At 34.2% G+C, this 22,458-nt stretch overlaps 1 protein-coding gene across 4 annotated transcripts in view; it reads left to right on the top strand.

Moving 5' to 3' along the window:
* Ars2 (arsenic resistance protein 2) overlaps positions 1-22,458 on the top strand; it is a 45,775-nt gene that overhangs the window by 19,808 nt on the left and 3,509 nt on the right. For 2 of the 4 annotated variants that reach the window (XM_071584582.1, XM_071584580.1), the window contains exons 4-16: positions 3,747-3,813; positions 5,169-5,378; positions 7,486-7,640; positions 8,256-8,356; positions 9,226-9,360; positions 10,957-11,291; positions 11,535-11,675; positions 13,519-13,788; positions 15,127-15,357; positions 15,525-15,662; positions 18,259-18,383; positions 18,708-18,861; positions 21,135-21,289. In XM_071584582.1, coding sequence (XP_071440683.1) covers positions 3,747-3,813; positions 5,169-5,378; positions 7,486-7,640; positions 8,256-8,356; positions 9,226-9,360; positions 10,957-11,291; positions 11,535-11,675; positions 13,519-13,788; positions 15,127-15,357; positions 15,525-15,662; positions 18,259-18,383; positions 18,708-18,861; positions 21,135-21,289 — 2,217 coding nt within the window. Of the gene's footprint in view, positions 1-3,017; positions 3,414-3,746; positions 3,814-5,168; positions 5,379-7,485; positions 7,641-8,255; positions 8,357-9,225; positions 9,361-10,956; positions 11,292-11,534; positions 11,676-13,518; positions 13,789-15,126; positions 15,358-15,524; positions 15,663-18,258; positions 18,384-18,707; positions 18,862-21,134; positions 21,290-22,458 lie in introns of those variants that run through there. The other 2 variants (XM_071584583.1, XM_071584581.1) reach the window with 2 other exon arrangements.

Here is a 22,458-nt window from a genome sequence, read left to right as displayed (position 1 = left end):
TTTTTGCTATTTTTCAAATTTTACTCTCCACGTGTGATGTATTTTTTTGGGACAATGAATCAAACACTATTTTTCAGAGCAGCATGACAATGTCTCTTAAACATCTTTATTTAGAAGAGATGAAATGATTACAATTTTGGCAATGATTACAAAAACCAAATCCACCCCTAGAATTGACGTCTAGTGTTTTCCCTTACAGTTTCATATAAATCTCAGCAGTGTCGGGCAGCCTGCATTTGTTGTTAGTACGTAATGGGGTTGGTTATCTTCGTTTTACATACTTTTCTTATTATTATCACCCAGTAACCAGCTCAAAATAAATTATTAGTGAGAATTGGGTTGATGTGGTTTTGCGCTGGCCACCTGTATAAACTTCCCTAGTTTGATTGATTAACACATTCATTAGAGAAATTAATTTATAATATATTATTTTTGCAGTCATGACTCAAAAATAAGAGCTATTCACTATGCTTGTCACTGCTTTACCATTGACTTGCATTTTTTTTTATTTTGTATATTGAGGAATGACAGTAATACAAATTATTATTTGATATAGCTCTCAAAAATTACATGTTAGCTTGATTTTCTGATTTAGAAACAATGATCAACATTGGTAAATATTAAGTGTCATAAGTGTTTGTGTTTGGCTTTAGTCATACCGGGTGCGGCAACATGACTTCCTTTTTTTAAAATGCAATAAAAACCCATTTTATGAACCAGAATCTTTTTGTTATTTTTTTAAGTTTTTTACCCAGTTTTGTAAATCAAATCAGGAAGGTGACGCCCATTGTCCATACACTGAATAAGCAGGTTACTGGCATTTGTCATGACCCTTGACAGCATAGTAGCAGGTTTGTTTGGCAATTTCTGCCCAGATGTTGTCCTTCGGGTCTTGTAGGGTTCTTGGACGGTCAACATAAACGTGGGATTTCAAAAAACCTCACAAAAAAATTGCAAGGGGCCAAATTGGAGGAGAAGGTTGGCAACTCCTGATCGCCCCTTATTGAGATTAGGTGCCCCGGGAAAGTGTTCCCTCAATACAGTCGTTGATGCCGTCGAAGTGTGAGCCGTTGCTCCATCATGTTGAAACCAAATGTTCCCCAAGTCCAGTTCTTCAAGTCTTGTAGAAGAAAGTCCTCCTACACATTTACATACCGATCTGGATGTGCTGTCAAGGTAACCTCATTTTCTTCAAAAAAGCCAAGGACCAACAATACTGACTGAGGAAATTGCACAACACACAGTGAATGCAAAGGCAATCGGTGCAATTGTTTGGTATCGGTTTCAGTCCAGTAGTGCATGTTCTTTTTGTTGACATATCCACTCACATGAAAATGGGCTTCATCACTGAAGAACACAATTGCATCCTGAGAAACGTTTTTGAGAAGAGCCTCACATGCCTTCCTCTTGAGAATATAAGTCATGTTTGGAGAGTTCCTGCATAATCGCCAACTTGTAAGGATGGTGTTGAAGCTCATTGTGAAGAATTCGCCTCGCTGAAAGATCATAAAGTTCAAGGGCTGACGCATGTTTCCGTGAGGAACACCATGGGGATTGCAAGATGGTGGCTCTCGCTGCCTCAGTGTTCTTAGGTGATCTGAAGGGCCAAGGGACTCCAGTTCTTTCGTCTTGTCGCACTCGCAGTTTGTCTGAATGTAGTGACCATTGTAACGATTGATGTCCGGGTAAGGGTCCCAACAGGGCTACATTGAAGCAATTTCAGAAGGCCCGTTGGGTTGCAATCACAGAACATCCATTTGAAAAGTTAGCCTCGATGGCAAGCACACGCTCCTCGCTGTTCTAATGCATGATGACGACTGACTGGGGTAGGTGAAAAACTCAAGAACCCCAGCTGTCAAATGAGACCACTTCAACCTAGCTATGACCTCTACATTCTCATTGTTGCTGATTTCAAAAAAGGAAGTTATGTTGCCACACCCTGTATGAAAGAGCTCAATTGGAGGCTAATGCCAAGGAAATGAGAGTTTGGACTAACTTTTCCATTATAAGTTTGTAACATGGTTTTGAAATGTGTTAATTACACATCCTTGAATTAATGTTAATAATGGAAGCTTGAATAGAAATAGTTTAAATGCCATTTTTGTAGAATTGGTAATATTTTCTGCATTTTCTCATATATGGGTACAAAGTTAAGTTTTCATGTTAAAAATATTCTATTCTGGGTATCGTATCTTAATTAGCTTGTTTAAGTTTATTTTTATATTTTTTCAGATAGTATTATATTTCATATTTAAATGTATTATAGTGATAATTGTGTGTACATTTTTGTAATTGCATGGCTTCCATTAGTAATAATTGTGACATTAAGTTGATAATAAAGTAATACCTTCTCTCTTCTACTTAATGTATACAGCTTTAGGTTGGTTTTCTGGAAATTAACATTTTTGGGTCATATTTGGTAGATCTATATCCTTTTAAAATAATATTCCAACCTTACACATTGTGTTTATTGATTTAAAATTGCGTGAAATAATCTGGTGTGGATTGGGTCAGAACTGTTTATTCCAGGTTTGCATGGTAATGCAGTTGTGCCAAGCTTTATGATTTTATTGTCTTGACTAGTAATAGTTTTTCATGGTAAAACTGGTGAAAAATATAGAAATGCTGACTGTTTCATGGTCAACAAAATTTATATTTGTCATTGTATTCATACTCAGCATTTTAGTGTCTTATTATGCATATAGATTTTTCAAATAAATTATATGCTCGGTTTCTAGTTCATTGTATTTGTTCATCATTTACAATTTGAGCCTATTTATCGAGGAATATGTTTAATATTTAATTGAGAAAAATGTATCAAATCATTCTCGTAACTTGAGATACATTTAAAGAAAATATTATTTAATTAATTCTTTTTCACCCACAGTGCTTGCATTCCTTTTTTGGGTTTATCAAAGGTAGATGTCATTTCAAAGATTCGCCATGTCTTATGCTTAGCATGTAAAACCTAAGCAATAACTTGTTTATTTTTCCTAAACAGCTTTGCTTAGAGTAAAAAAAATTGCCATCATCAAAACTGCACTTTGATGGAGAAGCCAAACATGTAAGGAACATCAATGAAGAGGAAATGGAACAAATCTGAATTGTTGCGCATTTTTTATCTTGTGTGTTTATACATTTTGCGTGCGAAATAACAAATATCGATCTGCTCAAGCACCGCCTACATTGGAAATGGAAAAAATATCTCATGCAAGGAATATATATAACGTATAATGATTGTTTCGTGAGTGAAATTGCGAAATTCTAAATGGATCATATGGGTGAATTTGCCCTTGGATGAAGAAATGTGAGGAAGGTCGACTTAGAGCAGTTATAGGGAGAATTTTAAACCTTAGTTAGCACAGGGTGAGCTGCCAAAGCTCTGATCTACATCAACAGCATGCATGTCACAGGTGAGGCCCCTTTGAGACTACGTTTAAAGATCCATGTGATTTTGCCTTTTGTTGTGAAAGTTTCATTTATTCATTTGATAGGTGTGTCTTCCCCGATTGGGTTCAAGCGGATTGACGTTTGAAACATTTTCAGTCGCTCTAAGAAAGGGGCATGTTAAGTGGGAGGGACTTTTTAGTTGGGTGATGATTAATTCTAATTACTTACCTTTCCATTGACATCATGGTGAATTCTCCTAATTCATCTCCTCCTCTTGGGATTTCTTTCATCTTTTTTTTTTTGTTATGACGCTATAACTTGCCAAAAAATTCTAATGCCTACAATTTTACCCTTAGGTTCAAGATAAAATATCATCCAGAAGATTCAGTCAAAAGAAAAGATGAGCAAATGGGTGCTCTAAAGGTTAGTGATTGTTTTGTTTAATCATTATTCACAGTATTAATTCAGATATTATTGAAATCTCACTGAAACATGTAATGTGACTAAATATTAAGTGTTGGCCCATTAATAGTTGTCTTAGTTGACCAAAGGCTCACACTAGCTTGAATACAAAGTTGATGTTCTGGCTGGAATAGCTTAGTGGGTGTTTCTCTTCCTCTTTCTTTGTGCAATTAATTTTAATCAGTGAAACCTCAATATTCAAAATTTAAGGGATCAAATAATTAAACTTGAAAATATCCCAGTACAAAATAAACAATGTTATATCAAAAGTTATGGCCAGAAAAGCACAATACTGTTTTTATTTATACTTAAAGTATTATGTTAATTAACTTAGAGCATTTTAAAAATAATTTTACCTCTATATTTTTAATAGAAGAACTTACTGGTATAAGTATATTTTTTGAGTAAGAAATGAATACCCCGCAGGAATATTTGGCAAACTGCAGACAAAAAAGATTGTTGACTCATTTCAATTAATCTGGAATTAAAGGTATTCGAAGTCATTTGGTTTTGGTTTATCATAGCTTCAAGTTACACAGTAATTCAAATTTTATGGGATCAAATAAGCAAGGTTTTACTGCCTGTCATTTTGCATTTTCTCAGCAAGCCTTATTAAGTTTCACCTCTGATGTGAATGTTTTATGGTCACACATTTGACTCTAGGATTTTAGTGCTCTTAGTATTAGTATTTTTTATTAGTATTAGAATTTAGTATTAACCCCATTATAAACTTTTCAGAATGCCCACTTTTATCTTGCATCGTTTGAAATTTAGGATGTTATCTGTTAGTGATATGACTGGATAACATTTTCAATGTGCTATTTCTTTATTTTCTGTGCTATAAGTTTTATAGCTCTGCGGAAAAACATTATATGTGTGACTTAATTATCTTATCATAAAATATATTCCTACTTCACACCATACTCTTAATTTGCTTTATATCCCCACCTTTCTCATCTCTAATATGTACTGCCTACCCACAGAAAAGTTTCCCACTATCTAAAGGTTCATAAGTTGTCAACATTTTTTTGTCAATAAGTTTTTCTCTGTGCTCTTGTGTAAAGAAAAAATGCTCAATCTTCTTGTGCCTGATTTAATTTATTGTGCAGCAATTTGAATAAAGTGTTGGAATAATTTTCAGTAAGTGATTGTATTCCTCTTCTAATTTAAGAAAAAACTAATTTTGAGTTTCCTTGAAAAGGCAAAGATAAAAAGATTAAAATATGTATTCAAGATAAATTTTGACTTATCGAAGTTCCTAATACATTCATTGCTCACCCTTATCATTTACCCATTCTCCTTTGATTGGTTTGTAGAAACGAGTGGGCATATTTCTGGAGTTTTTGGAAAGTGGACGCCTTGGCTCTGTAACTGTAGATGCGGACCAATCTGAGGGTCTTGTGCGCTTGCTTGATGCTGTAGTAATTCGGCTGGAGGGAGGGACTGCAGTGGATTTGCGAGCCCTTGAACACCCTCCTGAGAGTACAAATAATCAAAGTCATAACCAGCAGTCATCATCAAATCAGGTAAGAGTTGATTCAAATTAACTTTGCATCACCATGAAGGCTGTCCTGGGTGGCCATTCTCATTTGATAACTCATAAACCTGTCAATGTGTCCTATTCATGGCATATTCTTTTTCAAAAATAATAAATTCTGTTTCATCTTGTGCGGATGGCGTGGTGTGTGCATGTGAATTTGTCTTAGATGTACACACACACATACATATTGCATCTTTCCTGGTTCAATTAGTAATTTTATTGGTGTATTTTTGATAGGTCGCACAGATTTTCCTTCTGTACTTCCTGAGTGATCTTTCATGTTTCTGTTCAAAGGACTCATCTCACTCTTCCTTTGTTAAATTTCCATGTCCTTATACCCTCCACCATGCTTCTTTTGCCCTATTGGTTTTTTGCCCCTGTTTATTAGTCAATTATTTTTACTTTCTTCTACTTAACTCTCTTGTTTACATTCTTCCATATTCTTCTCTTATCTTTCGTTAGAAGATTATCATCTGTTTTTTGTTTTCCTTATCCATTTCATATGTATTATTCCTAGAGTTTGGGTTAGTGGGTGTTGATATTCCTTATTGGATATATTCTCATTTTTCTTAAATTGTTTGGTCTCCATTTCCTCACTAATAATTTTCTCTGCAGCCTGCTGATACTCCATTCTTGTCACCCTAAGTAATTCTTCTATATTGTATTTCCGCTACTAACTTCCCATTTTTATTCTATTTAAATCTGACCTTACAATTCATTAGTACTTGATTATGATCTATATCTGAATCTACTCTGAGGAAACTGTACATTAATCACCCTGTTCTTAAATCTGTGTCCTACCATAATATAGTCTTACTGATATCCTCCTGAATCCCCGGGCATTTTCCATGTATACGTATGACTATTGCTGTGTCTAAACCAAAAGTTTTTTTTCATGATTATTCCCTATCTCCTGCAGTGTTCTATTGCTTTTTCGATGCAGTTATTCCTTGTTCATAAACCATAGTCCCCTACCTCACTACCATCTCTTCCTTCTCATACTGTTGCGTTCAAATCCTTTATCACTATCTAATGTTTCCCGCCAGGAACACCTCCAATTATTTACTCTGACTGTTCATATACCCTGTCAATTTATTCCTCCCAATGATTACTTAGTTGCCTGTATGCCTGGACAATAACCGAGGTCTGTGGTTCAGTTTTTACTTCTATTAATAATACACTATCACTCACTTGCTCTGTTTACTACTACTTTTGTGTTCCAATCTTTTATCGCTACCATACGTTTCCCTCCTGGAATACCTGCAATTATTTCCTCAAACTGTTAATATCCCCGGTCGACTTTTTTCTCCCAGTGATTACTTGGTGGCCTGTATACTTAGACAATAACCAAGTTCCGTGGTTCAGCTTTTACCTATACTGGGTGTGGCACTTAAATCTGGAGAAATTTTGATTTGAATTTCCCACCCTATTGTAGTTCTACTGTAGTTTGTGATGGGCATTCTTGAAATCTATAGGCATCTGGTAAGCAGTGTTAACTGCAAAATGGCCAAGATGTTACATACAAGTGCGGAGTACAATCAAAGAGCTCCTATTATCGAAAGTCTTTGCACTGGGTGTTATATTTCAAAATAGTTCGATTCTTCTGGTACACCAGATCAACTGTTTACGATGTTGTGGCTAAGTATAATGCTTTGGGGAAGTCTGAGGAAAGTTTTGCTTACCCGACAAGGAAATCTCATTCGAGGAAACGCGTGTTTGTCTCGAAGTAAGTGCCGCACCCTGTATTAATAATATTCTATCAATCACTTGCTCTATGTTTAATGTGCATCTTCCTACCTTTGTACTCAACTCTACTGCCACTCTTCATTGACTCTCTTCCCCTCTGTTGTATATTAGTGTGCATTTATTGGTCCAGTAATCCCCACTATCCTTCAATCCCATCCCTTGTCCCTAATGCTAGCATAATTTCATGCTCAGGAGCCTCATGTAAATGACTTAGGCAATGTGTATTATCCGAAACCAGTTAACTTTTCATGCCTTAATTAAAAAGCAATTATCATATGAATTATTCTGAATAATGATTGTTATTAGTTTGTTAATATGTTTTGAAATAATAAGTTTTTATTTTCTAGTCTACTACAGGAAGTGCAACAGTACCTGCTACCACCACTGCTACCACTGAAGGAACTTCTGGTTCAGCAATTGTTCCAGGAGAACCATCACCTCCTGGGGCAATACCTGTTAAAGAAAAGTCTGAAGGTTCTGTTGGTGATAAACCTGAAGATAGGTATGTTCCTAAACTGCCGTAAAGTACATGGTAGTTATGTTTTCAAACTTACTTAGTTATATCTAGTTTTCTTATAAATTATTGGCATAAATTGGGTTCAAACCATTCTTCCTTCAAGCAACAGCGCATCAGATTGCAATGTTGCTTCTTCATCCTTGCTGGTATTTGGTTCACATGTTAAGAGCTTTGAAGTTTAGTTTGAAGTACTTGGTAATTGATGTAAAGGTATATACTTCATTCAAAGCATAGTCCGTAGAGTTTTGTTGTGCATTGATGCAAGAATTAGAATGGGTGCAAAATGATTCGTGTTCCTAAGAAGTGTGAATATGAGTGTACTCTGTCGTACCACAAATTATTTGAGCAATAAAATGTCTTTCTTTGCCTTTTTTGTAAAGTTTATTAATGCCAATTCATCGAAAATATTTTTGAAACCTTGAATCTGTTAAGCTTTGTATTTATTACACTGGAAATTTATTCTTCAAAATGGCTATTAATTTTTCAAGTTTTTCTTGGATTATACATCCCAAAGTTCCTAAATGTTGGTCTTAATATAAAATGTTGAAGTGTCATCCAATCTCATGGTTTAAGTTAATTTTAAGGTAATTCTAATTCCAGTGTTAAACAAGAGGAAGTTGCTATGAAACAAGATAATGGAATGGATACTGAACCTATCTTAGAAAGTCAAATTCCTTTGCCAAGTAAACCTAAACCTAAAGGTAAGTACATACTCTGTATTGCTCTTTTAATCTACTCATATGTTTTGTGTCCAGCCCATCTGTCAAAATACATGCTTCGGTTCTTTGTTTAGGTATTTGAAGTGACAGTGCACTCTATAAGTTTCAAAAATGAATTTGAGATTGCATTATAATTTCATCTACAGAGTTCCATACTTCTAATTTCTTTGTATTCGATTGTTTCTGAGTGAGTATGGTGTCCATCAGATGGGATATTAAACTGCAGATCCCTTGGCGCCTTTCGACGAGAATAGGTTAATGTCAACACCAGGGTTCTCTCCACGCTTCCTTTCCCATCCATCCCTAATGGTGCAGATGACCTTAGCCGTCGTTCCCCTCCAATAAAAACTACTACTTCTCTGAAATACTTGTAAGGCCATTGATGATCCTGACTTCTTTTTAAGAAGATCGGTGAAAATCACTTTCCCCTTCTCACTAATTATATTCTCGTTAATGGTGTCGCATTGCAATTGCTTTTCGCTTATGCGTATGAGAAGCAACCTTTCAACATTGTTGAGAATATTTAACCATCGCATAGGTATTATTTTCAATCTCATTGAATGATCTATCTCTTTTCTCTTGCCCATTTTCTTGAGGAAAAGGCCAATCATTGATGTCGACGGATTGTTGACGTTTGCACTTGGTCAGCCACCCTCACACTTTCAATGATGTTACTTTTCATATCTACTGTTATTTTTATTATCTTATGGCTTTCTGATTTTTCTTTGGGGTCATGTTTAAAAGTATGTACAAAATATTATTGAACTTTGAACAAAAAATCACTAATAATGCTCAACTTGAATACAATTTTCAGATCCAATGTTGTTTACTTTGTCATTTTTTGAATTTAGGCAGAGGAAAGAAGATGAAGAGGGAATATGACTTCGAGAGTGGTGGTAGTGATGAAGACGAAGATGATGACAAAGATGACGATGATGACATGGATGAAGATGACGACGGAGGAGATGAAGAGCCTGTCCCACCTGGTAATTTCCTCTCAAAACATCCTTATGGTTCATGTAAATAATGTAACCCATGATTTCATTTTTTTCTTTCATATAATACTGTTAACTCAACTTTGATACAGAAGAGTTTTGACACGCGCCAACATCAACTTAAGTTGAAACAATGAAATGTATTTAATTTCTCTTATTTAATCTGGAAACTGGTTTTATTGAGACATCCATTAATCATATGGTGATCTGATGGAGAGTGGGGAAGTAAACTTGGTGATGACATAAGCTGGTGTTAAGAATAGGGTGATCGCTAAGAAATGAAATTTTTTATCATGCAAAAATGATTTTGCAGGAAGTATTACTAAGTCGTGTACTGAACCTTTCACTCAGATACATTAGCGTGAACATTAAATTTTATTCACATCCTAAATTTGTAATGCCCATGCCATATCTGTATTCATTTTATCGGATGGCTATGAGAGGAATTGATTAGGGGGAATATAAAAAATGGTAGAAAGAGTCAAAAGTGCTGGAAACTGTCGCAGGCTTAACTAAGTAGAATTTTGCCATAGTCCAGGGAATGTTAGAAAAAACTCCTTAATTCCACTATTCATAATTCATCACATGATCGTGGTTTTGCTGTCGCGTATAATCAATTGGTGAATTATGTATATGGTTCCTGGGAAGTACAAAGTAGGTGGAAAAAATATGTTTGCCAGCCTCAGTGGCTTTGGAGTCCTCGTCTGACAATCCAAGGGTCGCGGGTTCAATTCCTGCCTGGGTGGGTTTTCCTCCAGCTAGGGGTTGGGTGTTTGTAATTGTCTCCATTAATTTCACTGCTAACAGATCGATGTAAAAAACCAAAAAGTGCTGTTTTCAGACTCAGGCTAAATAAATACAAAGGCAATAAGATATTGAAGGAAATTAAAAGATATGAAGGTCATAAGAGAGAATGCACTGTGAGCAAGGTGGAGAAAGGAATAGAAAAGGCTTTTTAAACAGTATGAAAGCAGGCAGAGGTTATGAATGAAATTGTAGTGCTGACTAAGGAAGTTCTTACACATATTTTTTCCCTGATCTTGTCCAGTTCCATTTTCCTTAACCCTGAGGCACATTAGGAAGTTCCTTGTTGAGTAGGGTTTTCTTTTCTTAGTTGTCCTCTGCCATTACTATCTTTCTCTTTCTCAGGCATTGCCTCTTCTGTATTTTTCTAATGCATTTGAAATATATTGAATGCTAATGTGTCAGGCCCCTTGAATGCAGTTTATCTTTGTCAGCAGGTTTATCATGCATTGAAAACCAGCTCTTCTTCACAAATAACCTCTGGGTCAGATGTGTTGATGTTGCTGATTTTGCTAAATCAATGATTCAACTTCATAAGATCATTATTTTGTTTGAACAAGTTTAATGATTACAAGTTTGTACCTTAATAGTTTCTTTTTCCTAGCATCTTTGCTGTGTAAATGGTTTTGTGTCGTTGGAGTGGAATTGATATTCAGTGGGAATAATTTCTCCTTGAATCTTAAAAATAGATCCTTTTTTGAGACTGTAGGATATTCCCTAGAGTCATCCCTTGTCAATAACTTTGTTGATCACTTTGTTTAATAAATGGTGAACGTTTTCCAGGAATGGAGGATGAGCCACCTCCACCAGGATTAGAGGACAAGGAAGATGATGATGAAGAAGAAGACAAGGAGGATGAGGATGAATATGAGGAGACTAAGAGGAAGGAGGAGGAAAATGGGGAGAAGAGTGAGGGGAGGGAGGATGGAGAGGAGGAAGATGATGAAGATGACGAACCTGCCAAGAAAGAGGCTTCTGGGGCTGAGGAGGAGCCAAAGAAAGAGGAGCCTAAGGAGGTCAATGATGCAGAGAGACAGACTCCTAGACCTCTCCACAAAACGTCTTCCATCTTTCTTCGGAATCTTGCTCCCACAATAACCAAGCAGGAAGTCGAAGCAGTATGTTGAGTAGTTTTAGTCGAGTAATAGCTGAAATGAGGGTATTAAATATTAATGGTTTCGCAATCATGGATGACATTAGGTTAGACTCCTTGAAATTCTCCTCTATTTATGGACTTATGATTCATTTTATAAATCCAATTCTCAGAATACTTTGTGATGACTACATAAACCTCTATTATTTGTATCACTTTTTAGTACTCTTAAATCACTCACTTTTTATGTACAACGTTAAACTTTCAGATGTGCAAGCGTTACCCTGGCTTTCTTCGAGTAGCAATTGCTGACCCTCAGCCAGAAAGGAGATGGTTCCGGCGAGGTTGGGTAACTTTTGAGAGATCTGTCAACATCAAAGATATATGCTGGAATCTCAATAATATTAGAGTAAGTCAAATCTGAAATGGCTTTCTTTATTTACTCTAGTATTTCCAACTATTCTTGCTGCAACCTGTTAAACTATTACTGCTTCAGAAGCTGATCTCAACCATGCTTGTATGTATTATTGGCATTCATAAATTAAAATGTATTTTCAATAACATGGCCTAAATGTTCGAAGCTATATACTACATTGTAAGATTTTCTTCCAACCCATTTCTTGATTACTTCACTAATTTTATTTCTGTTTATTTGACAGTAATAGTTTTATGTAGCCATGTTTATGTACAAGAGACACTTGACATTTCATTAATGTACCTTAAAATATTTATTTAAATTAGCTGATAATTTCTTGAGTTATGCTACCATGTTAACCTTAAAAATATATGCTTATATGCCATACCACTGCATTTAAAACATTTAAATGTATTTTATACACTATTATGTAGGTATGGGGTCTAGAATTCTAGGGTTTGGTCTAATCTTTTCAAGATCAAATCTCGAACACTGATTGCACAAGTTACCTTGGTGCTATGAATCGGCAACAAGGAATCAGTGACATCACCATGTTGGAGCCTAATTTTCCATTTTGTGGTTCTTAATTTCAAAATATATAATTGGTAATTCAAGGGTGAACAGAAGTGAAATTGCTGAAGTCTGAATTCCTATGTTAGAAAACCTTGCTCTTTACATCAGTGATTGTACATATAATCCACGGGGCTATCCACAGTTATAAATTAATCTCTGAAAGAGGATTAGTGGTGATTAGTACCTGAGAATATACCATTCAATGGTATTGCTTCAAAATATCATCTGCATATTAAGTGAACTTCATTTGGAGATGGGCAATATAAATTAACCAGGTAGGTACTTCACCATTGAAAGAAAGAAATGACTATAAATTCCAATTATCATTACAAAAATCTTGAATATGTTCACCTCAAATATATTTGATTGATGAAATAGAAATCAAGGTTCAAAATTATATTATAAAAGATACTTATATTTGAAATTCAGATTTTATCTTTTTTATTTCACCCATCACTATCACAATGTCCATTAATTTCCTTAGGACATCAGTGAAGTTATTTTACAAACTCTGTGGAAATAATGATTTCCATATGAATTTTAATTTATGGATGAATATTAAGATGTATCATATCAGGGTAGCTGGTGGTTTATTATCACTTGGCCAGAGAAATTGAGAAAAGGAATTGCTCAATTTCTAAAAAATGGGGAAATGGGCTAAAAGGGGGATATTAAAGTGGTAAAGAGGTATATTAGAAAGCTTAGATGTGGGTATTGCAGTAATGGGACAATATAGAATTCCCTTTGAGAATGATGTTCCTTTTCATTGTCACATCAGTAAGTGTTTTCTTTAGTCCATCACATGTCCTGGCAAATGTCTATATCAGACCAAAATCTGGGATACTGTTGATGAGCATAGCATTGAGAAATGATCGATGGAAAATATACTCCTGGTATTGGGGGAAAATTGATAAAAGGACAACCTCTTTGCCTGGAAAGTCAGCACATAGAAATAGGGATCCAAAAAAATGTTCCCTGCAAATCTGCCTGAATAGAAGGAAAACCAGTAATTATTGTAGATTTAATGTCAAAGTATTTTGTACCTTTATGCATGACCTAAAGTGTATCTAAAATTTATTTTGGATACACTTTAGGCTGGGGGCAGTACAGCCTCATAATGGTACTCATTTCATATAGTTTTCTTATGGAGCGTAATATTTTTCTTTTTATGCTAGTTAATTAAGAGTGCAATTGCTCAGTGTATGTAAATTGTTAATTTGGGTATTGCTCATTTGATATATCCTTCTTTTAAACTTGGACTCAGCTGAGGGACTGTGAATTAGGTGCTATAGTGAATCGTGACTTGAGTCGTCGTATTCGGACTGTGAATGGAGTAACTTCACATCGTCAAGTTGTTCGTCATGACATCAAGCTGTCAGCTAGAATTGTTCACAATTTGGATGCCAAGTGTGGCCTTTGGCAGGATGAAGAAGATGACAACAGTGTCAATGACTCTGGCACTGAGAAAGAAGAGAAAAGGGCAAAGGCAAAGAAGAATCCCGGAAAGCAGCATAAGAATGACTCAGAAATTCCAGTAAGTGTAGATTTGTATGAAATGTTTGCTAAAGTAGAATAGTATAAAATGAAAATGATGACAGTTTGTTTGTGCCTAGGTTAAATATTCAAAATTAAGTGTTTAATATTGCATAGCAGGAAACACCGGACACCCGGAAGACTTTTATATTGTAGAAGGCCAAGGATGGTTTCCTTTTTTCTCCGTCCTGGTTGAAATTATGGTCTTTTCTGCATATTCTCAGTCCTCTAAGGAGGCTTTCTCTGAGCAACAAAACAGAAATCCAATTATAGGATACATTGACTCTGACATTACAGGTTTTTGCCATATTTTTAAGGGAATTGAATGAAAATGAAGTAATGGAATGAAGGTTTTATTCTAAGGTATTGGCCTAACAATCATATATATTATTTATGCCAGAAATTTCTTTGTTTTTCCCCATGTTACACTTTAACCTTCAGTAGTTCCCCATATGCGAGGTATCATTTAAAACTTTCACAGGCTCTAATGGAAAATCTTCATTTCATGCAAATGTATATTTATTTCATTTCAAGAACAATTTAAAATTGAAAGTACTTTTCATATACTATGACTGAACTCTATAATGGTTGGATTTGTCTGCAAGAAAAAGTCCTTCAAAGTAGATTATTTTTTAGAAGCATTTCCTATTCATAATTATTCTAAAAATGCATAAATCTTAGATCACTCAGTATTACCTTAGTGGGATCTGGGTGAAGCTTGGAATCATCTATACATATCAATAATCCAATCAATATGTTTGATTTTTGGCCCCAATCAAATGTTGAATAAATCCTACAGAAAATTAAATAATAGTTTTGTTATTGTGACAATAGCAGTAACATTAGTTAAGTATGATAAGATTTGATTTACTTTAATATTTGCCCATGTAAAGAAAATCCATTGCAGCAAATATCCAAAAATTACCTGGCAAAATCACACTTTTGCAAATGGATAAATTGAACTTGTTTCTGAAAATACTGCTCTTTCAGTTCCCTTTTTAATTCTAGAAAATAAATATTAAAAAGCTTTTTTTTAATTTTCTCTTCCTTAAATGTACTTCCAGTTAGCATTAAATATTGTGCTATTTTAATTTCCCAAGCTGGCTGGTGATATGTAAGATTATGACAAGCTTGTAGAATATATGAGATAACTGTTGGACCCAAAATATGGCTACCATAAATAAAACACCTAATATTTTTTACAAAAAAGTGATTATTAATAAAATTATAGGTAGTTTTGGCAGCAGTATTTAGTTTTAGTAGTTTAGCAGTATTTTAGACCTTTTGACATTCGTGTGACATCAGCTGATACATTATCCAGTGCTTTTTTTTATTTCAGAGTTTTGGCCTTGTATCTCATAACCCTGTCCTTAAGAATATCACTGACTACCTGATTGAGGAAGCTTCTGCGGAAGAGGAGGAACTGTTAGGTTTAAGTAGTAATAACGCAACTGCAAACGCAAGTGGGGGATCTGCAGCCGCAGCTGGAGACCAAGAAGAGGGCCAGCTACCTGCTGATGATGTGGCAGTCTCTCATCCAACTGTGGAGCGTGATGAGATTCTCATCAAGGTACAATTACTATTTTTCACATGCCTCTCAAGGTATATGTAAAGAATACAGGAAAATCACAAAAACTGTTCTCCATGAATTTATCTTTGATCTTGGTTCCCTGTCATCATTGTTATTGTTTGATTACTTCTTGAGAAAGAAGCAATGTTGTAATTAACTTTTTTTAGGTATTGGACCGCCTCCTGCTTTACTTGAGAATAGTGCATTCTGTGGATTACTACAATCATTGTGAATACCCAAATGAAGATGAGATGCCAAATAGATGTGGAATAATGCATGCTCGTGGTAGTCCTCCTTCTTCAAAGGTGAGAATCTTCTTTTATTTTAATTTTTCTTATGTTTAGGATTCATTACAATCCCATACTTTTTGATGTTGATTCTACAAATCAGGTCCTAAGTTTAGTAAATGTATTCCATTGGACAACTATTAGTAGGTGTGTTTAAAAGAATTACAATAAATCTTTTTTATGACGAGTGAAGTTTGTGAATAAAAACATGCTCACGAATCATGCAGATATTAAATGTGCATTAATTCTGGTAGAAGTTGATTTGAATTTTCTTCGGCAACTATCCACAAACTATTTATGACACTGTCTTAGGCGTTACTTGGTGTAAATGAGGGAAGACTAACTTGGCAAATTCTAGTAGAATTTTTATTTTTCACGACCATGGTTTCATTGCAAGATAACATCATGAGGTTGATGTTGCCTTACGACAAAACTGGTCGTAAAAAATAAAAATTCTAGTGGAATCTGCTAAGTCAGTCTTTCCTCATTTGCACATAGATTTACTTATTTTATCTTTATCCGTGATTTCTAACCGAATATTGTGGGAAGTTAGGGTTGTATAGATTGAAAGACCACCCTATTGGTGTTTTCAAATTAATACATTGTGTTTGGGTATTATTTTATTTCTTTTAGATCTTTAATTGAAACTTGGCATATTTTTGCATGGGTATTATTTCTATACATACTACAAATTGCAGGAATATTTTAACTCTGTCTGATGACTATTATCAATTTCTAAGGAAAAGTTCTGTACTTATTCTCAGTTTGCTTGAGATTTATTACAATTGTGGACCTAAACCACTCTTCAAGTTTCATCTGTAACAGTCACTTTTCTCATTCAAAAGTACCTTCATATGTCCATATTCACTGTATTGTATTCATAATTAAATATCATTATCATTAGCTTTCATTAATAAAATCGCTTATACCCATCTTAAGGCATCAAGCTCGCCACCCTACATTATAATAATCTTTTGCAAAAATGCAACTGCATTACAGTCATGGTTGGTGAACAATAAATTTTTTTTATATATTTGAGAGAAGCTATCAAATTCCTCCTGCAAATTGCTTCAAGGTTATCATGCATGACGTTAACTGTCCATAAAAATACTAAATTTGTCCTTTCGTGGTAGCAAAAATTTTAATTATATATTGCATGGCGGATAAGTGTACTAGTATATGATAATAATATAATAGAATGATATAATTTATTTTTAGGGACATTAAATATCAATTTTTTTATTTGCACTTCATTCCATCAGTAAATATTACAATAATATTAGTAACAGTTCATAACAGTAACAACAATGGGCATTATCAATTACATTTAATATAGAGTAATATTATTAGTTTTTATGGGACGCAACTGACAGTTGAAATTATTTGCACTGTTAGGGGTAAGTGGGCAATTTGGCATGAGTTAGGGTGGTGTTGAGGTGATTGTGGAAGGGTGGAAAAAAATCCAGCATCAATGTAAGCCTATTGTTAATGAAAGATGTAAAGGAGTCCACAATTTAATGTTACATCTAGATTGTGTACTCTTGAGGTCCTCTTCGAATGCTATCTCTGAAAAATTTGTTTTTGGAGATGAACCTAGGCACTTCCTGGTGGGTAGGCAGTAACTTGAACACCACGCCATTCCTATCACCCTATTATTAAGGAAAATGGTCAATACCAAGTAATGAGCCAGACTGAGAGTACATGAATATGGTCTCCGTGGTGAAATAGCTCTTTGCAATTAATTTGTTTAACAAGGACTTCGAAATTTAATATATTCACAGATAAATTGGAGAGCAAATAGTGGGGCATAAGTATGCTCATGAGCTTGTGCTTACATATTTAGTTTGGAAAACGTACATTTATTTTTCAATGTGTTCAAGCTTTTTTACAGCTTTTGCAAGATTTTCTATTCCTAGGAAGTTGAAAATCATGTATCATATTTGAGATCCAAAGGATACTCTAAGATATCTTTCTGTATAAGAAACTATTTGTGAGAACATCTTTATGTCAATTCTGTGACATTTAATATATAACTAATCAAAGTACTCCTGAAGAATATTTTTCCTCCTGACCTCAGTTTTTCATTTTTATTCGTTTCACTGGTCCCCTCAGAAACGTGAATTTATTGTTATGCTGTATTTTGAGATAAATGTAACAGATTATTTTAAACTAATAGTTTCTAGGGAATTGCATTGTGCATAAACATTTGCTAACAGAAAATACAATTATATATTGTCAAAATAGATAAAGTTGGCGGTATAGCCATTGGGTAAAAATACCCAGCCAATGCCAGCGGGAAGGTGATAAAATCATTCCTTTTACTTTTGAAAATACAGGTGGTTTTTACAATTGGAAAACTACGATAACAGTGAATTCATCATTGTAAAATTGTCAATTTAATGCGTGCAGACATGTTTTGCTCTGTGTAATTCTTTAACTTCAGATGTGTCTTTAGAAAACAAAGATTTTATTGAATAAAATCCTATTCACACTGAGCGAGTGTTTTGTGTTAAGTTTTTCATTTCACCAATATCACTGCTCATTAACCATATTTTCAGTTTCACATTGTTATTATTCAATTTTTGTTCAATAAAGTTGTTCTTATTATTTTTAGGTCACTCAACAAGAAATCAGTGATTATTGCCGGACATTTGAGCAAAAGATAGCCTCCTTCCTTCAGCCAACTGTAAAGCTCACTGAAGATGAATTTGTTAAACTGGGAGCAAAAAATCCTGATACGTATCCTTTAAAATTAACATTTTCTTACAGAATTAGCGTTCCTTTTATATGTTGCTAGTGTCTTCATGCACTTCATTGTCTAAGAAACGATCATTCGATCAATATTCCCTGTATAATTTTCAAAAAAGTATTAAGTAACTCTCCAATGATAATAATTCTGAAGAAAATATAAATAAGATTCTCAAGTATTGATTGAAGAAGCCCTCACAGTTGCTCTCCCAGGCTGTACTAAAATGAAGCAACACTTGAAACAAAATATCATAGCATAATTCATTTCCTTTCTTGGTCTTCATAAATCAGTGCAATCCTTAACTCATTATAAAGAGAGGTGGAGAAGTTTATTATATCAAATACTCAAGAGTTGACAAAGGATAAATGGCTCTGTCCCCTTTCTGGAAAAAAATTCAAGGGTCCCGAATTTGTGAGGAAGCACATTTTCAACAAGCATGGAGAGAAAGTGGATGAAGTTAAAAAAGAGGTAAGGAGCCTTTTCTCAAATGGCTCAATCTAAGAATTGAAAAATGAGAATTTCTTAAGATCTCGAGTTTATCATCTATGTATGGCATTCTTTCATTCATATTTTACCATGGGAAATATTCTATTTTTCATAACTTGTCTTCATTTGTGTTGCACATTTATAAAATGATAGAAAAGTCATCAAGTCATATATGCTGTTCCACTTGCATTTTCCCGCTTTAATCAGTAAGTTCACACGCTAATAACATTTAATTGACTATTCACCCTAGTAGTACTTACTGTTGGAAAAATTTAGGTCTTACGTTTGAGAGAATTAAAATATGCCTTTCTTTCTTCTTGGGCATATTTCAACATAATTAAGAGTTGCCATTTTTCCATTTTAAAATGTGATTGAAAAAGTTTGATGTTGAATGTATGTGTTTTGGTGGTGTATTATGGGAAGAGAAGTGTCCCAAAGTCAAAAATTTTTGTTAATTTTTTTTTATTTCATGTCACTGAATTTGAACGAAATAACTAAGAGACTTGCTTGCCCTAATCCATTTGTAATCATAAATTGACAAGTGAAGGTGCGTCATTATTCTATCATACCGTACATAGAGGATGAAACTGTTATATTAGTAGTTGGTGGAATGTTTTGTGATTTTTTTTAAGTTAATCATTGCTTGCCTTTTCTGTCATTTGTTTAAAGATATTTATTCATGTAAAGTCTTCTGTTGATTTTGGTCAGATTAAATCATTTCTCATATTTCTGAATTAAACACTAAGCAATTTTTCACCCCAGTTTTTATGTAGAGGACCTGGGCTACCACAAAATCCAGTTTGGAGAACTGCAAAGTGTCTTTTTCATAGTGAATCATTTCCATCAGTTGCACCCTCCAACTATTTAGTGGATTCATTTCCTATATGCTAAGATTATTGTCACATGTGCGGAGTTAGTTATTATATGGATGATGTGCTGCCTGGTAAAATTTGAAGGGTTGCTAATCTTCCTAAATGTGGGATTTATTGATGTCTAAGGAATTTTGTGACTAGTATGATGAACAGTGTAAAATTGCTTCAGTTCTTTGACACATTAACTTCATTGACACATTAGGTAAAAAGTACTATTAATAATGAGAATTTACTTTCAAAACAGAAAAGGATATATAATTCTTCTCTCTAGTACTTATCTTTGTGCCAAATAATTTTCACAAATTGGGCAAATTATCCTTTTGAACTTCCCGTAGTATGCAGAAAAAGTATATTGTATCCCATTGGAGGTGATTATTTATGAATACTTCATAAACATTGCACTTTTCCACTAAATTAAAATTGACCATAAGATGGATTTGAGCTCATTGAGCTATTGTTATACGTTCAAGACGTTCCTTCATCAGATAGATATTTAGTTCTGTTCCTGTGAACTTGAAATGCTTCTTATAATAAATCTTTATCCATCGCATTTGTTCAATATTTTTAATTCATGGTAGGATCCGTCCACCACATCAGCCTTAAATTGTAAACCTTAAGTCAACAATACTTCATTGCTTTGAAGTCAAATTTTAAGGAAAGATATGGAAAAACATTTTCAATCTAGAAAAATTAGGGAATACTAATGTCAGTTGGTAACCCTGTAAAATTTACTTTTCGTGCTAATGCCTACCCCACATATTTTCTATAACATTTCATGAATATTACAAGTAGTCTCATTTGTGTATGTAGCTATATGTTTGAAAAACTTTTAGTTTAGTGTAGTTTAGGTATTATCATTATTTAAAGTTCATTTAAGAATCTTTTCATGCAGCCATGTAATGAACTGTGCTGGTTTCAACTGAAACCTCTTGTTTATGACATGAAAGTATTGAAACAGTGGTTATGCCTAAAGTTTCACTAAGCCTACCGTAGTCATTATTCCTACACAGACCCAGTTTGAGACCTAGGAATTGGATCTATTCAGCATCTGATAATTCGGTCACAGTTTAAACTTGAGTTAATCCTCTTGTAAGCAAGCTCTAATTACCTGACTATCTGGCTGAAGAATTTTTATTGGGGGCAAATGGTAGTCATGGTAATGTTGTTTCTCTTCATCTGGAGACCTGATGGGAGACTTCTAGCATTTATCAGCTTGCAGCAATGTGGGATGGGAATGCGTAACTTCATCAATGTAAACTTGCACCGGAATAATTTGTCCGATATTGATATATGATAGTTTTAATATCTTAATAATGCATTAGCAGAAGGAAAATATCTTTAACCTCATAAATACTTTGGCTCTGATGGTATGTTTATTTTTAGGTGGAGTATTTTAATAATTACCTTAAAGATCCAAAGCGTCCACAACTAGCAGAGCACCCTGGGAACAGGCCTGGACGAAAAGAGGCGATAATGAGTGGAGGAGGTCCCGGAGACCGTGAGGCATATTCATCACAAGCCTACATGCCACAGTATGAGTAAATCAAATTTAATTTATTAATTCCAATTTGATCCAGCTTTGGTCTGTGACTATTACCTGTTCAACAAATTGCGGCAGAGGATCCAAGCTTCTTCCTTTCCCTAAACATCCCTCAATTCCTCCTGGTGGCACGGTTTAAATTGGTTTTTTGGGTTCTTTTTCATTTAGACCTGGTTTGTATTGTATCTTGAGGTAATATAACTTTAATTCATTATGAGATAAACTAATTAAATAACAGTCATTTTCTTATAACCTATTGCTTTTGCACTCAAATAACCATTTTGTGGGATAATAACTGCTGTCAACAAATCCATACTAATTCATTGAAATTGTTTTCAGTCACTGGCTTGTCTAAATTTTACAGCTCTGCATGTATTTCCTACTCCTTTTCAATTATTCATGGGATATTTTTTGTTAATTGGCATCAGCATTAAATTACAGTCATTTCCTCTCATTCACAGTTAACTCATACGTGAAACATCTTCCCTGAATCTGTTAATTATAATTTAAATTTGTGTTTTTATTGGATTAGGAATTTATTTATAATAATCTCGTAAATGATTATATCTGAAGAAGTCAGGAAAGGATTATTCAACCCAAAAACTTGGTGTGGAATCATTAATGAATGGAGCTCTATCAATTTATTTTTCACATTTGCGCACCGTGTAATTTTTTTTTCTTGTGTAAAGAAAACGAATAATCCTCACGTTCACATTTTCTGCTGATTTTTTCATAATCTAGCATGCCCACCCACAGGAAAAGTTACTAAAAAGTGAAGAGTTTAACTTGAAAATCACATTCTCATTTCACCAAATTGAGCAGATAGCATTGGTTCCTAAAATCATTACATTAAGGAGCCAGCGAATAACGTGACCAAAGGCATCAAATAATATTTTTTAAATTGATAAGTGTAATGTCATTAATTCTAATAATCCACTTCTTAAATTCTATGTCCTGTGCTAATGTAACTCCCTTAATTAATAATGAATAACTGCTTTTATGTGACGAATCTTTTAAACTCTGGAATGAAATTCATGTGATTTTCAATTTATTAAGTATCACATTTGACTCATTTTGAATAATTTTCATGTAGGTACTTGGGTGTTCCTTCAGGCAGTTATATGAATAGAGATGGCAATAATATTTAATACAATATAATATGAATTA

This window comes from Hetaerina americana, unplaced genomic scaffold (genome assembly GCF_022747635.1).
Source record: "Hetaerina americana unplaced genomic scaffold, ioHetAmer1.1.p SCAF_2, whole genome shotgun sequence".
Taxonomy (NCBI): domain Eukaryota; kingdom Metazoa; phylum Arthropoda; class Insecta; order Odonata; family Calopterygidae; genus Hetaerina; species Hetaerina americana.
The sequence above is the reverse complement of the archived record's forward strand: the minus strand, read 5'-3'. Positions and strand labels throughout refer to the sequence as shown.